The sequence below is a fragment of the Ovis aries genome, chromosome 7 (genome assembly GCF_016772045.2).
Source record: "Ovis aries strain OAR_USU_Benz2616 breed Rambouillet chromosome 7, ARS-UI_Ramb_v3.0, whole genome shotgun sequence".
NCBI lineage: Eukaryota > Metazoa > Chordata > Mammalia > Artiodactyla > Bovidae > Ovis > Ovis aries.
Window position 1 is genome coordinate 101,113,694 of NC_056060.1, and position 18,789 is coordinate 101,132,482.

At 45.2% G+C, this 18,789-nt stretch overlaps 1 protein-coding gene and 1 long non-coding RNA gene across 3 annotated transcripts; one reads left to right on the forward strand and one right to left on the reverse strand.

Moving 5' to 3' along the window:
* The first annotated feature begins 442 nt into the window (after positions 1-442).
* B2M (beta-2-microglobulin) lies at positions 443-6,662 on the forward strand. 2 transcript variants are annotated; one of them, XM_012180604.3, is made up of 4 exons: positions 443-538; positions 4,337-4,612; positions 5,136-5,163; positions 6,161-6,662. In XM_012180604.3, exons 1-3 carry the CDS (start codon positions 472-474, stop codon positions 5,147-5,149), a joined length of 357 nt encoding a protein of 118 aa, XP_012035994.1. In that variant the 5' UTR covers positions 443-471; the 3' UTR covers positions 5,150-5,163; positions 6,161-6,662. The 2 variants fall into 2 exon arrangements, with proteins under 2 accessions (XP_012035994.1, XP_060274677.1); XM_060418694.1 differs by having other exon boundaries at positions 4,337-6,662.
* On the reverse strand, positions 6,247-16,488 carry LOC132660144 (uncharacterized). Its single transcript, XR_009601391.1, has 2 exons — positions 16,138-16,488; positions 6,247-15,347 (listed from the first exon to the last, which is right to left on the reverse strand). It is a non-coding gene; the product is annotated as an uncharacterized LOC132660144 (long non-coding RNA).
* Positions 16,489-18,789: the final 2,301 nt, after the last annotated feature.

The following is an 18,789-nucleotide window of genomic DNA, read 5'->3' on the forward strand; positions in this document are numbered from 1 at the left end:
GTTCTGATTCTGCCCAGTACCGTTCGGCCTCTGTCCTTAGCCTGAACAGTTCTATGCTTCAGTTTTCCCGACTGATAATCAGGTGCCAGGCTCCTCACCGGCTGTGGCATGCAAGGTACGCGAGTCCCTTAGCCTTTCCGGTGCTGTTCCAAAAAGCGAAGGTCCGTCCACACTGAAGTTCTAGGGTGAGCGGGTCGCGCCCCAAGCTTGGGCGCGCACCCCAGATAAGAGGGCGCTGATGTACAGGCAGCGAAGGCACCGAGCCCAACCCTGCCTTCCTCAGCATCATGAGACTTACTAGAAAATGAAACTGAAAACGGGGAGCGTGTTTCTAACCTGCCCCGGCTTAGTTCGCTCGGAGACTTGTGACGGCCCGGCGGGCAGGCTTCCGATTGGCTGCCTGAATGCGGGGTATAAAGGCGAGCGCGGCCCCCGGCCGCTCACTCGGCCACCCGCGCAGCTGCTGCAAGGATGGCTGTCTCCGCGGCCTTGGTCCTTCTCGGCCTGCTGTCGCTGTCTGGACTGGACGCCATCCAGCGTGAGTGTCCTCTCCTCTCTCCCCTCTTCCGCCAGCCCGTCCTGTCCCGATCACACCCACTTGGCACCCTGGGCACTAACTCTGTCCACCCCGGTCCCGCTCCCAAGTTTTCCATCCCAGCTCGGTGGAGGAGCAGCCGGCTTCGTCTCGGGCAGTGGAAGCGGCGGGGTGCGCGGGGAGTGGGGAGAGGGTGCGACCTCAGGTCGCCAGCTTCCCCGGGATGTGGGGAGGGAGCCGCTGGCTCGGCCGGACGGTACCGCGCGGGTCGGGACGGAGTTCCTGGGTGCGGATGTGGTTCAGGGCGGGCGAGGTGGGGGAGGGATTCTCTTCCGCTGCTTCGCGGGGCTCTGGCTGCCCCCGCGCATCTCGTGTTGGGGGCGGGCTGGCGGGTCCCAGAGGGCAGGGTTGGGGGCTGCGAACGGGTGGAGACAACGCGTGGGCTTTGGGGGAGTCGCCGCCAGGGTATGTCGGCCAGCTGGCATCCTGAGGGCCTGGAGCTTCCAGCAGGAGCCGGGCAGGTTCATCTGCCCCTCTGTACTTTTCCCCAAATAAGGGACCAAACCAGAACGAGGAATTTTCGGAGACTTTGGTGGAATGCCTTGAGGTTTAAGAAACCAATGCTCGTCGTTAATTCTCTTGTTTCTCCTTACACGTCGCTTTTAATAACAATCATAGAGGTCCCCGTTGACAGCTGTCTATCCTGCGCTGTGTGCTGTCATTTAATTGTTGAAAGGGGTCTGCGATGTAAATACGGTGTCTGTCATCAGTGAAGTTCAATCACTCAGCTCGTGTCCGACTCTTTGCGACCTCATGTACTGCAGCAGGCCAGGCCTCCCTGTCCATCACCAACTCCCAGAGTCTACCCAAACCCAGGTCCATTGAGTCGCTGATGCCATCAAACCATCTCATCGTCTGTCGTCCCATTCTCCTCTTGCCCTCTATCTTTCCCAGCAGCAGGATCTTTTCACATGAGTCAGCTCTTCCCATCAGGTGGCCAAAGTATTAGAGTTTAGCTTCAACATCAGTCCTACCAATGAACACCCAGGATTGATCTCCTGTAGGATGGACTGGTTGGATGTCCTTGCAGTCCAAGGGACTCTCAAGGGCCTTCTCCAACACAACAATTCAAAACCATCAATTCTTCGGCGCTCAGCTTTCTTTATGGTCCAACTCTCATATCCATACATGACTACTGGAAAAACCATTGCCTTGACTTAGTTGGACCTTTGTTGACAAAGTACTGTCTCTGCTTTTTAATATGCTGTCTTCGTTGGTCATAAAGGAAGGAAAGTTATGACCAACCTAGACTGCCTATCATCAGGGTGTCACAAATGAGGAAATGGAGGCTGAAAAGTTGAAACAAGTTAATCCCGCCAGGGGATCAGTGGCAGACAGTAGAGCCTGACCAGAGCCTTTGGCCTGGTGGTGCGCCCCTTGGGCAGTCACTGGTACGTTTTCCACAATCTTCTGGGGTGAGATTCTAGGGAGCAAGCTGGGCAGCCGTGGGCCTCTGTGACCTTTGTTCACAAAGGGCTTCCTCCTTTGGCTCCTTGCCTGGTTCTTTCCAATATGAAGTGTCTCTCTACTTTCAGTTTTGAGTAAGTGAAGGTTTATCAGTCAGAAAGGTTGTAAAACTAGGGCTGAATAATCAACACACTTACCCAGGTTATCAGGGACGCTGTGTTCAGATACCTTCTAAACACAGTGAAGCTCAGATTTCTCTTTCATGTGAAAATGGAATTTAAAATGTATTTGCCAAAAGAACACATGATGTCTGTATTATCACTATTGATATTTTGTTGTGGCCATAGAATGCTTTCAAAAAATAACAAGCAGATATTAAAAAGTATGTTCATTAGAAAATTTCCAAGAGAATACATGCCTGGAAAATACACAGGGGATTTCTAGAAGACATACAAATAACATGTAAGTGTGATTCACTTTGGGAGGGGGGGATCTATTTTCTGCTCTTTCCCTGTGTAGGTTTTATTTCAGTCTGGGCGTAAATTTTCAGTTAAACTACAGAAGCTAAAATAGCTCTTCCCCAAAATGCAGAAGCAGTAAGTGGCCGAAGCCAGATTCAAACCCAGACCTGTCGGATACACCTCCTCCTTTTGGAAATCACTATTGTGATACCCTTGCAAACCCACCCCCCGGCACAAACCTGCCTAGCTCCCTCAAAGGGAGGATTCCAGGTGGGATGAACCTGTGCTGTTGGATGTGTTATGGTCTAGTTATTAGATCCACCTGCAATGGGGGGAGACCTGGGTTCGATCCCTGTGTTGGAAAGATCCCCTGGAGGAGAGAAAGGCTACCCACTCCAGTATTCTGGCCTGGAGAATTCCATGGACTCGATAGTCCATGGGGTCGCAAGGAGTCGGACATGACTGAGCAACTTAACTGTCACTTATTAGAAGCTCAAATGTAAATAAAGGTTTAAATAGAGGTAAAAAGAGGTGTAAATAGAGGTTTCTGATTTATCTTCACTTTGAACGTTGGAAAAATACCAGGGCTTCATAGTATTTCCAGTCTAGCTCTTAGTGGGACTAGGGATCTTTTCTTTGATGATTGGAAGATTCTACAGAGATACATCCAGTCACAGTGGCCTGGACTCCTCCTCCTCTGTGCCTCCTGGACATAGAGGATGAACTGACCTTTGTAATCATGTCCCCTGAGTGCATTTGTATCTAAGTGGATTATATACATATATTTATATCAGTCTGTAAGTTTAGCAGCATTAACAGTTCACTTAGAAAATGTAGATACAGAGCTTATAGTACTTTCTTCCACATCCTCATGGAGGGTCTAAACGTGCGTCTCATTTTGGAATCCACCTGTCCTGTAGCAATGTGTCATATTCGCAGCCTGGCAGATGTGGAAGTCACTTGACCGTGCTCATTAACAACGCAGCTCCCACCGTCACATGCATTACGCCACTTGGTCCTGATGGAGAGTCTGATCTTTCCCATTTGCCGCAGGCCTCACTCTTTCTGTTGGTCTCACCCAGCTCATCTAAGGTGTTCCCAGCTCCTGTCGGTGTTTCCCTTTGCTTCTTTCTTGTCTGGCTCATGAATCGGGTACACGTTCAGATAGAGGTTTGTCATGTAAACTATAGACATGGTGAACAGCTTGTGTTCTGTGGAAATACACCGTGGGTGGACTCTGTTAGGAACCTGAGCGAGGAGGTAATGATGATTACACCTGCCGTTTACCGGGCAGCTGCGCTGTGCAGGGCTCTGTACTAGGCACCTGCTGAGAAGTCTGGTGGGTGTGCATCTAGACAGGAGACCAGGAAGAAAGAAGCAAATGTGAGGAAAATAACTGGCGGGGCTGAAACAGGGTATAATATGGGCGTCTTTTGATGTGGCCACTCTGGAGGGTGTGTGAAGTGAGAAATGAAGCCCGATCAGTCGACTGGGGCCAAATCATGTAGACTCTTGAGCGATACAGATTCTATGTGCTGAGGAGCCGTGAAGCCCTCTTGGGAGCCTCCACACAGTTCTTAAAAGATACAGCATAGTGTCCGTTGACAGAAAAAGATGTTACCAGAAATCTGCCAGGAAAAGCCTGAAAGGCCTGTGTAGGGGATTATGTGGGAGAGATACTAAGTCATGGCGTTTCCCACAAACTGGAGGTGGCCTTTTGCAAAAATGGAAGGTCATTTGGCCCGAGGGAAAGAGGAATTGGGAGAAATGGAGGATCCAGTATAAACATTTGGTGCCTGATCTAGCTTCAGACCAAAGGAGCCCCAAGTGGAATACTCTGCAATTTCATGGGTCTTTCCCTGCCGCTCCTCAGGTATTCCAGAGGTCCAGGTATACTCAAGACACCCGCCAGAAGATGGAAAGCCAAATTACCTGAACTGCTATGTGTATGGGTTCCATCCACCCCAGATTGAAATCGATTTGCTGAAGAACGGGGAGAAGATTAAATCGGAGCAGTCAGACCTGTCTTTCAGCAAGGACTGGTCTTTCTACCTTCTGTCCCACGCTGAGTTCACTCCCAACAGCAAGGATCAGTACAGCTGCCGAGTGAATCACGTTACTCTAACACAACCCAAGATAGTTAAGTGGGGTAAGTTGTCAAGTTCTTTGGTTAACCACTGACAGTTGTATCTGAGCACAGCCACGGCATAAAGCTGCTTTGATATAAAGACATCTGCATCCTGGGATTATCAGGAGTGTTACTGAAGCTCTGCGTAGTGGCACCCTCTGAGAGAGCTGGGCACAGTGTGGTCGCTGAGACAGTGGCTTCCCTGCAGTGAGAGCAGGGAGCAGCGGCACGTGCGCAGGCACTCCCAAGGCTTGTTCCCTGTGGCCTCCTCGGCTCTCCTGGCAGCCTCGGGCACACCCAGGACCAAGGAGGGTCTCCGGAAGGCACGGGCCTTGAGTGCAAGCCCTGCTACGGTAGGGCCCTCCAACCCTGGCCTCCTCCAGCTCTCTGGATGGCTTGGGATCTCCGGCTGGTAGGAAACGTCTAGGTTTTTCCTCACAGGCTCTTCTGCCATCTTTGTTCATAACAATTTTAGACTTTTGTAGTAAGCAGCATTTCAGAAGTCAAACTTAACTGTTTTCTTTCTCCATCTTCTTTTCCACAGATCGAGACCTCTAAGCAGCACCATCAAGGTGGGTTTCTAACCTTAAGAAACCCTATTGTAATATCAGTATCCTGGGGACCATTACAGACAGCTCTAATATGATAAGCCTCACAGTCTGGAAGACATTAATCAGGGTAACAATTCAGCAGGCAGAGAAGAATCCCATGGGGTCCCATTCCCTGCCCCTGGGAGCGGGGGAGATGAGGAAGGCCGTGGTCCTGGGTGTGACTTTCCCAGCATCACTAACCCTCTAAAGGGAGGACAGAGGAGCTGCAGGTGTGGGGTTACAGGCAGAGGCAGCACCTGCAAGTGTTTGCTCTTGCTGCCATTTCCATGTTGGGCACCTCTGGGCCTTCAAAGGTGAACTGTCCCTCCCTTTGCGTGGCAGCTCTTTGCTAAATAGCCTGAAGAGAAGAGTGACGTGGTTCTGCAGAGACACCATTCCTAAGTATCTGGGCACTGTAGTTGGGTCTCAAAGCTCCCAGTCCAACAGAGGAGAGAAGTGGAAACAAGATTGTTGTAACTCAGTGTAAAGACACTGTAACAGATGTATTGCAGCTCTCACACCTAACTCCAGCAGCATGGAACAGGGAGGGATTGGACTTCCCTGCCACTTCAGGTGGAGGCCAGAGGCAGATAATCCAGCTTTTCTGGGAAATTGTATTACTCAGTGTATCTTGGCATGGAAAACCTATTCACATTTCCTGTTGCACTGTAGGACAGGGAAGTTAATTTGTGAGAGCATCAGAGAGTTTGGCTAACCTGCCCAGCGTCACACAGTTACTAAGTGGTGCAGTTAGGATGTGAACTCTAATACCAGTATCCTTTTCTTTAATGTTGTTAGTGGATCAGTGGGATAAACTAGTAGGTTATGCTCTTTTAATTCATCTGGAAAATCTCCTGCAGCTACTACTGTTACCAAGAATGATTTATATACAGCACAAGTTAGATAAGTTTGGTGGTGCTATCTGTAATCTAAATAAAATAAATGTATTTGGTAATAACTCTTTTTTTTCCCCCCCCAGGTCTGACGATGCCTCATTTGGGTTGGACTAATTCCAAATTCTGTTTTCTTGCTTTTTAATACTGATACACTTTTATGCTTTGTGCACATAATTAGAAATTACATTGATATTACCACAAACATCTTTTAATTGTTCATTGTGCCTGCCTTTCCCTGTAGTTTGGTCTGTGTTGGCAGTATGCTGCAGTGGAGGTGCTATGCCAGCATCTTAGCGGTGTGGAGGGAAGAACTCTGATGTTCAACATCAACATCTTGGTCAGGGTGTTTTGCACACAAATTGTAATCAGATAGCTATGCATATTTAGAGTAAATCCACAATTTGTAATTTTCCTTAGAATTTTGCAAAATGTTATGACAGATATTTGTCAGAATTATTGGAAATGTGTTATGGTGGATGGCATTGTGTCATATAAAATGATATTTACTTCTTTCTTCTGTTGAGACATGGTTATGCCTGTTTTCATTTTATTTTGTTTTACTAATTAAAATGTGGTAAAACTTGATGTGTATAGTATTTATTTTTAGCTCCTCTTCTACTGCCTTCATTCGTTGTTTGGAGAAGAACATAAATTCCTGATGTGTAGGGCTGCTCACAGTGGAAGGAGCATCAGCTATTTGGATTTTACAAATGAGGGAAAGCCTCCCTAAGAAGTTAAATAAGTAGAGGGTCTGTGGTCTGCTGGGAGATCTGGCTTCTGTCTTTTAACCAGAATTCTGCTCCCTGGGCTAAGGAACGAGGGATGTGCAGACTCTCAGAAGGAGCGAAAGTATCTGGAGGAGCTTTAGCAAGCGATATATCCCAATGAAAAATACTAGACTTAGAGCCTCATAAGGCATACATGAGGCATAGTGTATACTTGATGATCAGGTTGGTGCATTTTTAAAAACCTGACCGTGAATTTGAGTTAGTGCTAGGTTCTGACAAGGTGAATAAAACTCAACACTGCTCTCAAATTGCCTTAGTGGAGGTGGAGACATGCACTTAAATAGTTAAAATACATCCTGATGAGCAGATAGCACAGTTACAACCGAAGAACTGGGTGAGAGGAGAATGTGTTCAGGGAATAAAAAACTTCAGGTAGATTGTACAGTAGTTCTGTTTTTATTTCTTAAGGAACTCCCATGTTGTTTTCCATAGCGATTGCTAATTTACATTCTTATCAACTATGTACTAGGGTTCCCTTTTCTCTAATATCTATCTATCTGACTGACTGACTAACTTTCAATATGCAAAAACACAAACTTTAGGTAAAGAGTTACGGAAGCCATTTGTTTGTGCTGTGTTTTACTGGGTAGTGGTTCTTCCGGTTGTTAAATGGGGCCTGAGTTAAGGAAGTAAAATGGTGAGATGTCTAGAGGTATGACAAACAGTGGTGCAGAGATGAAATGTGCACCCTGGATACACATTAGGGTTGTAGGGTAAGGGAGTCAGAGAAGGCGGGGTTTGGAAAAAGAAGAGGCCGGCACTTTACAGGAACACATCACCGTTAATGAGGTGAGAGGGGGCAGTAGTCAGATTAGTGAGCTGCTGCCTTAACCCAAGAAAAAAGTATGTATATGTAGGCATGTATGTGGAAAGCTACTGTCCCTTAGGGGGCCTGTTCTTCAAGGTTGTTCAGAGTAGTTTTCTCTTAAATGGCTGGGGCAAGGAATTTTGGAGATCGGCCAGAGGCTGGGTGTTATCAGCCTTAACGTCCATTTTTTTCTTTGGGTGAGAGAGTTGTTTGTTTTGCACAGGATCGTGGGGAGGACCTGGAGGGGAGTTTTAATTCCTGGCTATTTTGAGCCATGTAATTTTCCTTCAAGAATCACCTATGGAACTTAATAAAAAATACCAGCTCTAGAAATTAAAGCCTATTAAAAAAACCCGCCACCTTCCCAAGCACCAATTCAGACCAACTAAATCACGATCTGTAAGTATGGAGCCCACATACCAGTATTATTATTGTTTTTTTTTTTTTTTTTAGTTAAAGCCTTATTTTTTTTTACAGCAGTTTTAGGATCTCAGCAGCACTGAGGGGAAAGTGCAGATATTTCCCATATACCTCGCACCCACACATGCATAGCCTCCCCCACTGTCAAAATCCCCCACCAGAGTTGTACATTTGTTAAAACTGATGAACCTACAAGGTTCATAATTTAAGGTTGTTCTTGGTGTTTTGTTCCATAGGTATAACCCAAATGAACTTTTTGGCCAACCCAATATCATAACATGTATCAATCATCATACTGCCCTAAACTATGTGCTCTACCTATTAATTTCTGCCACCCCTGGAAATCACTGATCTTTTTTTCATTGTCTCCATAGTTTATCCTTATCTAAAATGTTATATCCAGAATCATGCAATATGCAGCTTTTTCATATTGACTTTTTCCATGTAGTTATATGCATTTAAAGTTCCTCCATGTCTTTTGAAAATGACTTTATAACTCATCTTTAAGCTTTGAGTAATATTACATTATCTGGATGTACCACAGTCTATCCTCTCATCTACTGAAGTACATTTTGGTTTGTTCCAAATTTGGGTAATTATGGATGAAGCTGCTATAGACAGCATGCGCAGGTTATTGTGGATGTAAGTTTTCACAGTACTTGCTTAAATTTTTACATAGTTCTTATGTACAGCCAAGGTTGAAACCCATTGAGTTACATCATAAAGACTTTTTTGTTCCATGTCACTCAACTATTTTGTGAAAAGCTGCTTTGCTGACTGATGTTTCAATGTAATGACACTTTGGAGCATGCTTTAGTCTCCCATTTCAGAAGAAGAGATTGATCAAAGAGGATAAATACTGGAGCTTAATTAAGCTTATTAAATATAACTGCAGTTGCAAATTAAAAAGTAATAAAGAATTAGATCTTATATTCTGACTTGGAAGAATACCCATGTTCTATGGCTGAAGCAGAAAAGCAGTTTCTAGAAAATATATATTGTAAGCCTTTATATATAAGTACATGCATTTTATATTTGTATCATACACCAAAGCCGGTCTGGTAAGTAATGCCCTGCTCTGAATTGTTATTCAGGGCATGAAAGTGAAAGTGAAGTTGCTCAGTTGTGTCAGACTCTTTGCGTGGACTGCAGCCCACCAGGCTCCTCCATCCATGGGATTCTCCAGGCAAGAATCCTGGAGTGGGGTGCCATTTCCTTCTCCAGGGGATCTTCCTGACCCAGGGATCAAACCCCGGTCCCCCGCATTGCAGGCAGATGCTTTAACCTCTGAGCCACCAGGGAAGCCCATTCAAGGTATGGATGAGGGTAAATAAAGAGAAAGCAAGTCATTTTCATTAGTGTCAGCTGGTGTTTTTCAGAAACCATATGTACTGGAGGGAGTTGGGAGGGATTTGAGGGAGGGATGGGAGTTGGGGATTAGAAGGGGAAACTGCAGGCTCAGACTCTGAGCAGTGGTGTTCCCCTCCTGCTGTTTACCGTGGCCAACAGTGAGGCCTGTGCCTTGCTCTTCTCAACATGGAGATGTGGCAGCTGAGCCAACCACCACCTATCATGGCCTGGCCAGATGGAAGGAGGGTAGGACCTATCAATATTGCCCACATTCTCCCAGGCAGAGAACTGGTCTCACTCCAGTCTATGCTGGTGAAAGGGCCCAAGGAAGCTGTCGCTCAGTTTGGAGCAAATTGATTATTTGAAGAATTGTTTTGCTAATTGATATATAAATTTTTTTCTTTCAAGAAATTTCTTTTATAACTGTTTTAAAACTGCCCCCTATCAGGTGGCGCTAGTGGTAAAGAGCCTGCCTGCACTGGGGGGCGGGAGACACGAGACTCAAGCTCGATCCCTGGGTCGGGAGGCGCCCTGGAGGCGGGCGTGGCAGCCCGCTCCAGTGTTCTTGCCTGGAGACTCCCACGGACAGAGGAGCCCGGGAGGCTGCAGTCCATGGGGTCGCTGAGGGTTAGACACAACTGAGAGACTTCACTTTCACTTTCATGCATTGGAGAAGGAAATGGCAGCCCACTCCAGTGTTCTTGCCTGGAGGATCCCACGGACAGAGGAGCCTGGCGGGCTGCAGTCCACAGGGTCGCAAGAGTCGAGCACAACTGAGCGACAACACACATAACACACACATCATCAAGTAATGAACATAAAGTATTATAACCTTTGTAATTCCTATGGAGAAGGAAATGGCAGCCCGCTCCAGTGTTCTTGCCTGGAGAGTCCCACGGATGGAGGAGCCCGGAAGGCTGCAGTCCATGGGGTCGCTGAGGGTCGGACACAACTGAGCGACAACACACATAACACACACATCATCAAGTAATGAAAATAAAGAAAGTATTATAAACCTTTGTAATTTCTCTTATGGAGAAGGAAATGGCAGCCCGCTCCAGTGCTCTTGCCTGGAGAATCCCACGGATAGAGGAGTCTGGTAGGCTACAGTCCACAGGGTTGCAAAGAGTCGGACACGACTGAGTGAACCACCTTTTGGATCCCACTGGCTTCTCTCAACCCATCATTCTCCATCTTATGTTACAGAGATCTTTGTTAAATAGATTCTCCTTGCATTTCCATGTAATTTCCCACTTCGGATAATTTAGAAAGATCCAAGAAACTAGGGAAAGACAGCACAGAATTGGATGCAAGTTTTAGAACTGCAGGGTAGCCTGAGAGAACCCCATAACTTCACTGACCAAAGCAAGTGATACTGAGAAAAAGCTGTAGGGTGGGAGCTGTGACTAAAGGCAATAAACCATAGTAAAGGGAGAAAAAAACACCTGGAAGAGTCTATAAAGAAACACAGAAACGCAGGTTAGAATTCAACAACTTTAACAGAACTGCTCTGTTGACCCAAGGACCTATAAGGAAACATCAAGAGATGAGACTGTGACTCTAACTTAGTGGTTTGTGGATAACATTCCTCAAGAATGGTGCTCAGATCTTGGCAACATGGCAGTCAGCCTGCTCATTCATTTCAGAGCATCAGTATTTACCATCTCAGGTATTCCACGCTGAGGTGCTACCTCTGATCCCATTTTTATATAGGCTTAAAGCAAACCATATTTACCTTTTAATTTTTTTTCTCAACCTCTCTAAGCAGATTAACACCAACAAGAAAAGGTCCAGAAATGTATACAACAATCTCTTAATGATGTTTATCTAGGGGCAAGGGCCAAGATGTCAGGAGAACATGAAGACAGAGTTTTAAAATATAATTCTACATACTTCTTTTATTATTTGAATGTATGTTCATAATTTTCGAAAAACACAAAGTCTGTATAGGCAAAAAAAAAAAAACCAAACCCAAAACCAACTTGTGAATTCTACTACCCAGAGATGATGTTCATTTTGGTATGATTAGTTAAAAAAAATATTTTTACTTATTTTTCTGCACTGAGTCTTGGTTGTGGCACACAGGATCTTTGATCTTCACTGTGGCATGCGGGATGTAGTTCCCCAACCAGGGATTGAGCCTTGGTCCCCTGCACTGGGAGGGTGGAGTCTAGCCACTGGACTACCAGAAGTCCCTAGTGTGGTTAGTTTTTCAGGAGATTTTAACTTTTGTTCTATCTTTTAAAAATTGGTCACTTATTATTTTTAAATTTTTTGGAATAATTGTTATATCTCACTTTGTTTCCACTGTCCTCAGTGAAAACATGGCATAAAAGGAAGCAGTACAGAGGCCTGGCAAATATTCATATCTAGTTTTTGGAGAAGGAAATGGCAACTCACTCCAGTATTCTTGCCTAGAGAATCCCAGGGATGGGGGAGCCTGGTGGGCTGCCATCTATGGGGTCGCACAGAGTTGGACACGACTGAAGCGGCTCAGCAGCAGTTTTTGTCGACAACTACTGTCCCAATACGTTTGCGCTGTCGCTTTTACTTATATTTCTTATATTTTAAACTTGAGGTAAAACTCAAAGCCTTTAATAAAATCAGCATTTTCTCTGTGATGTAGCCATCAAGATTTTGCCTCACTTTTTCCTTGAATTCTAAGCTTTTACAAAAAAAAAACAAACACAAAAAACCTGAAGACTAAAATTGGGGTCCCAGATATCTTAAAAGAAATAAAGTTACCTGTGAGTACCTTAATTGGAAATGTTATGCAGTAGAAAATATTCTGATACTTCAGAGAGCACAAGAAGGGTTTAATAAAAAAAACCACCAAGTAGTAAATGTGATTACAAATCACACTTTGATCACATATCAATTACTTAAGTGAAAGTCACTCAGTCGTGTCCAATTCTTTGGGACCCCATGGACTATACAGCCCATGGAATTCTCCAGGCCAGAATCCTGGAGTGGGTAACCTTTTCCTTCTCCAGGGGATCTTCCCAACCCAGGGACTGAACCCAGGTCTCCCACATTGCAGGTGGGTTCTTTACCAGATGAGCCACAAGGGAAGCCCAAGAACACTGGAGTGGGTAGCCCATCCCTTCTCCAGCGAATCTTCCCAACCCAGGAATTGACCCTGGGTCTCCTGCACTGCAGGCAGATTCTTTACCAACTGAGCTATGAGGGGAGCCCAAGTACTTGCTATGCACTAAATCCCATACGTCTCCTCTCATTATTTGGATACGGAGTTATTTATCTTCCTTAGTCCTCCACAACACAGATGATCACAAATTCTACAAAACTACAGCATATTAAAAAGCAGACATTGTCCACAAAGGTCCGTCTAGTCAAGGTGGACCATTTCTCAATGGTCATGTATGGATGTGAGAGTTGGATTATAAAGAAAGCTGAGCGCAGAAGAACTGATGCTTTTGAATTGTGTTGGAGAAGACTCTTGAGAGTCCCTTGGACTGCAAGGAGATCCAACCAGTCCATCCTAAAGGAGATCAGTCCTGGGTCTTCTTTGGAAGGACTGATGTTGAAGCTAAACTCCAATATTTTGGCTACCTGATGGGAAGAGCTGACTCATTTGAAAAGACCCTGATGCTGGGAAAGATTGAGGGCAGGAGGAGACGGGGATGACAGAGGATGAGATGATTGGATGGTACCACTGACTCAACAGACATGGGTTTGGGTGGACTCTGGGAGTTGGTGATGGACAGGCAGGCCTGGCGTGCTGCAGTTCATGGGGTCACAGAGTCGGACACGACTGAGTGACTGAACTGAACTGAAGGAGATGTTGTATTTCTATAGCACACAGGCTCAGTTGAAGACGGCAATGATGTGCAATCTTCCTCTCCCCCATGGGCCACTTCCTCTTTTTACTGTTTTTCACTTAGAAAACAGAGCGGGCTCTTGATGCCACACAATGCCATACTGTTACTTGAAGTGGTTTTCTAGGTATATTAAGCCGTCTGCAACTGTGCATACCATTTTCCTCATCTGAAGAGTCAGTGAATGTTTTACATCTTGTTCTTGCAGAAGCAGGCCCTGAGTCAAGGATCTGGATGTATTAATCTGTGACTTAGGGCTTCCAGGAGAAACCTAAGAGGGTGTGGGGATGAAGGATAGGAAATGAGAAGAAGCCAAATGAGGGTGTGATTTCAAAAATCCTACCCTCAACCCAGGCCCATGGGAGCTCAGAACGCAGGAGTGCACGTCAGAGACTGTCCTGCTTTGTAGCAAAGGAGCTGCGCTCTGGTATTCCACATCAGCCTGGCTTTGCTTGGGTGATGCCAGGAGTGTGAGGGGTGAAACACAGTATGCCCAGGTACTTCCAGCTCACTCCATTGCCTGAGGGTAATTTGCAGCCCTAGGGGTAATGCGCACGTGCTAACTGAGAGCAGCAAAATATGAAAAAGCTGGGGATGGACTCACAGCCATGGGTGGGGCATCAGTTTGCTACTGTGGGTTTCTTGTAAACTTCCTCTGGTGGATGCACAGCACATGTAATCACAAACTTCCACTGTAAGTTATAAGTTTCTGACCATAAAGAAGGCAGAGTGCCAAAGAACTGATGCTTCTGAATTGTGGTGCTGGAGAAGACTCTTGAGAGTCTCTTGGACTGTAAGGAGATCAAACCAGTCAATCATAAAGGAAATGAACCCTGAATACTCATTGGAAGGACTGATGCAGAAGCTGAAGTTTCATTGCTTTGGCCACCTGATGCGAAGAGCTGACTCATTGGAAAAGACCCTGATGCTGGGAAAGATTGAAGGAAGAAGGAGAAGGGGACGACAGAGGATGAGGTGGTTGAGTGGCATCACCGATTCAATGGACAAGAACTTGAGCAAACTCCAGGAGATGGTGAGGGACAGGGAAGCCTGGTGTATTGCAGTCCATGGGGTTGCAAAGAGTCGGACACAACTTGGTGACTGAACACCAAAAACAAAGCATTAAAGTGTGAGTGAATGCCACTGAACTCAGACTTGAGTTTAAATCCTAATTCCACAAATGGAATGGGAAAAGTCATGTTTCTGTTTAAGTCTGAATTCTAACTCCACAAAAGAAATTGGAAAAGTCATTATTACTATCTTGATTCTTTGTCACCAAATCCATAAATGGGAGAATCATCTTTACATCAAATGTTTACTCATTTATTTGGTCAATAATTCATTCAGTGAATATGGAGTATCTACTCTGAGTCAGGTTCTGTTCTAGGGTTATTCTGAGAAGGGGACAGTGGTAAGAAGAGCTCTGTAAAATGTAAAGCTCTAGGCAACTGCTTTATTTCCAGTGGTTATTTATTTTCACAGCTCACTAGAACACATAAAATTGCCTAAACCACAACAGGAGATACAAGGAAAAACTTCGTACAGAGCTGGTTGGGGGAAAAAAACCAACTAGAGTTGCTTCCAGAGTGTCTAGACCTGCCTCTGTCACAGTTGATCCTTTTTCAAATCTCTTAACATTTCCTGTCATTGGTTTCCTTATCTGTAAAATGAACAGTTCTCAGCTACTAACCAGTGATTACCTGTTAGAGCTCTAGGAGAGGGAGTTGGCAGTCAAGTTCAGGCTTGGCAGACTGAGGTGGGCACAGTCCCTAGGGCTCCAGTGTGGATGAGAGGCTCCAACTCCAGTCACATCTGGCACCTCCTGTTTACAGCAACTGTTCAGTGGTCATCTTTTTGCTAATTCGATCACGAAAGCTGAGCGACTCAGGGTGTGAACGCTCTAGCCCGGCTGCACTGGCTGCCGTAAAGCAGCGCCAGGTGCTCGCAGCTGGCCTAGGGTCTCCGTCACCCATGGCACTGCTGCCTGAGGGCTGCATTATATGCGTGGCTCCAGCTCAGATATGGTACTGCTTGCTGCGGTGTGATTCTCTGAAACGGTGAAAAATCTCTAGGTAGAAAACCAAAAGCAAACAAACAAGAAAAACTCAAATACATATCTTCCTTTGAGTTGCCTGGTAGTTGCCGTCTTGGAAAATTCAGTGTATATGGGTCTGGCATAGTAAATGATCAGTAAATAATCAAGGAAAAAAATTAAAATAATTGAAAAACAAAACTCACTTCATCATGTGATTGTAAAGCCCAGATTACAAGCAGGGTTTTCAAAGATGGAGAGGAAGAAAGAAACAGTCGTGTATAGGCTGGGGTCCCTGGCTCAGCCCTTAAATATCCAGAGGGACCCCATCCCCGGAACAAGCAAAGGCAGCCCTATTAATTTTCAAAACTTCTCCCAGAGAGACATAATACCATTAGGAACCAGTTTTCCAGAAAATGAGAGTCGCTAATCTAATGACTAGGGGAGAAAACAAAAACAAACACAAACAAACAAGGAAACCAACTTGGCCCCTCCCCTTTCTCGGAAAACAGACTTCCGAGAAAGACTCCGGACTGCAAAGTCCCCTTTCTAACCTAAACAGCGCTTTCTGCCCAGAGACTTGTGACAAGCTACCACGGGCTTGGATTTTGATTGGGCAGTTGAGAAACTAAAATAGCGGGTGGAAAGGAGAGAAAGCCTGTGATTTCTGCCAACGGGTTGGTGGGAATGGGCGCCCTGACTCTCGCTCCGCGACCTTGGCTCTGTTCCCCTCTGGGCCTGCCGCGCCGCCAGCCTGACGCGCTCACCCTGAGACCCCGCGCGCGCCCGCCCGCCCCGCGCTCTGCTTCTCGCGTTCAGCCCCGACCTCTGGCTCCTTGGTACTCTTTGCCCGCGCGGTGTAGCTAGGCACCCGGGCTCGGCTTGTTCAAGCTCAGTCTTGAGCAGACCAACAAGCCGCGGCGAGGCCAGAACCTGGCAGCCGCAGGAGCGCAGGCTTCCTGTTCTGTTCTCACACGACAGCTTCCCAGACGGGACAGGGAGAAACAGGAGACAACGCCACGGTCGTTGATAAGCTGCTGGGTGCGCCGATGGGGGTTGAGGACGCTGGGCACTGCTTTGCAGGGCTGCCTGGTGTCACCCCAAGGGTTCTCTTTTCCTGGGCAGAGCGGAGGAGGGGCAGCCTGGTCACGAGGTCAGTGGTCTGTTGGGAGACAGGCGTTTGTGGGTCCAAGGCAAGGACCGCCTGAGTCAGCAGGTCAGTGCTTTAAGTGGAGCATTAAGCACTGGGCACTGTCCCCTCTGGGCTCCCACCATTCTCCTCTGGGGCGCCACACTTCCTCACTAGGTTCAAGGACTTGTATCTAAATCTAAATATCTCACACTGTTGTGTGTATCACTTCTGTGGCATCTTAGGTGTTTTTTTTTTTTTTTTTAATGAAAGCTTTACTGAATAATTCACAAACCGTAAAATTCACCTATTTACAATGTTCTTCAGGGGGTTACAGTATATTCATGGAACTGTGAAACTATCTTCTCAATATTAAAACATTTCATCACCTCCAAAAAGAAACATTGTACCAATTAGCCATCACTACCCATTTCTCCCCAACCACTCTCAGGCTAAGGAAACACTAATCTTTCTATCTGGATGGATTTGCCTATTCTTGATAAATCATACAAATGGAAACATACAGTATGTGGTCTTCTGTGACTGGCTACTGTCACTTGCTATAGTATTTTCAAAGATCATCCATTTTAGCAACTATTGGCACTTTTTAAAAATTGCTGAATAATATTCCATTGTATATTACACTACATATTGTTTAATCATTCATTAGTTAATGAGCATTTTGGTGTTTCGACTTTTTGGCTATTAAAAATACTATTATCGACTTTTATATGCATGCATGAACTGAACTGATGTGTGCTAAGTTATTTCGGTCATGTCCAACTCTGTGTGACCCTATGGACCGTAGCCTGCCAGTCTCCTCTGTCCATGGAGTTCTCCAGGCAAGAATACTGGAATGGGTTGCCATGCCCTCTGCCAGGGGATTTTCCTGACCCAGGGACTGAACCCGCATCTCTCATGTCTCTTGCCCTGGCAGGCAGTTTCTTTACCACTAGCACCACCTGGGAAGCCCCATCAACATGCATGTACAACATGCATGTACAAGTGTTCAGTCCTCTTGGGTGGAGTGGAATTCTGTCTAGGAGTGGAATTGCTGGGTCATATAGTAACTATATCTTTAACATTTTCAGGAACTGCCAGGCTGTTTTCCAAAGGTGCCATACCATTTTACCTTCCCACTAGAAGCATATGAGAGTCCGAATTTTCCTACATCCGTGCCAACATCTTTTTCTCTTCCCATCTTATTGTGATATAACTGACATACAGCACATAAGTTTAGGGTATTATATCACAATAAGTTTAGTGAACATCCATAATTTCATATGGATACAAAATTAAAGAAATAGAAAAAATGTTTGTCTTGTGATGAGAACTCAGGATTTTCTCTCTTAACTTTTATATATAACATCCTACTGTTCATATTTATCATGTGCATTTAATCCCTATACATATAACTGGAAATCTGTACCTTTTGACTGCTTTCACTGAATTCTCCCTTCTACAACCCCCTGCCTCTGAGTAACCACACATATGATCTCTTTTCCTATGAGTTTATTATTGAAGTATAATTGAAAATGCTATATTAGTTCCTGTTACACAATGTAGAGATTCGATATTTCTATTCACTTCAAGACAGTAACCGTGATTATACTGTCAGCATACAAAGATGTCACATAGCTATACTATACATTTTGTGCCCATGACTTATTTTGCAACTGGAAGTTTGTACCTCTTAATCTCCCTCACTGCTTTCTTTCCTCCCTTCCTCCCTCCTCTCTGGCAACCACCAATTTTTCTCTGTAATTAGAATTGTTTCTATTTTGTTATGTCTGTTCATTTGTTCTGAAGTTTAGATTCCACATATAAGTGAAATCAGACAGTACTTGTCTGTCTCTGACTTATTTCATTTAGCACAACACCCTCTAGGTCCATCCATGTTGTCACAAAAAGCAAGATTTCATTCTTTTTTATGGTTGAGTAATATCCATTCTATAAATATATATGCCGCGACTTCTTTATCCATTCATCTACTGATGGGCATTTAGGCTGCTTCCATATCTTAGCTGCTGTAAATGATGCTGCAATGACAGAGAGGTACATATATCTTTTCTAATTAGTTTTCTTTGAGTAAGTTTGTTTTCTTTGGATAAATACCCAGGAGAGGAAATGCTGGATTATGAGGTAGTTCTAGTTCTATTTTTCATTTTTTTGGGTAATTTCTATACTCTTTTCCACAGTGGCTGTACCGATTTACATTCCCAGTTCACAAGGGTTCCCCTTTCTCTACATCCTTGCCAACATGTCTTGTTATCTTTTTGATACTAGCCATTCTGATGTGTGAGGTGATATCTCATTGCAGTTTTGATTTGCATTTCTCTGATGATTACT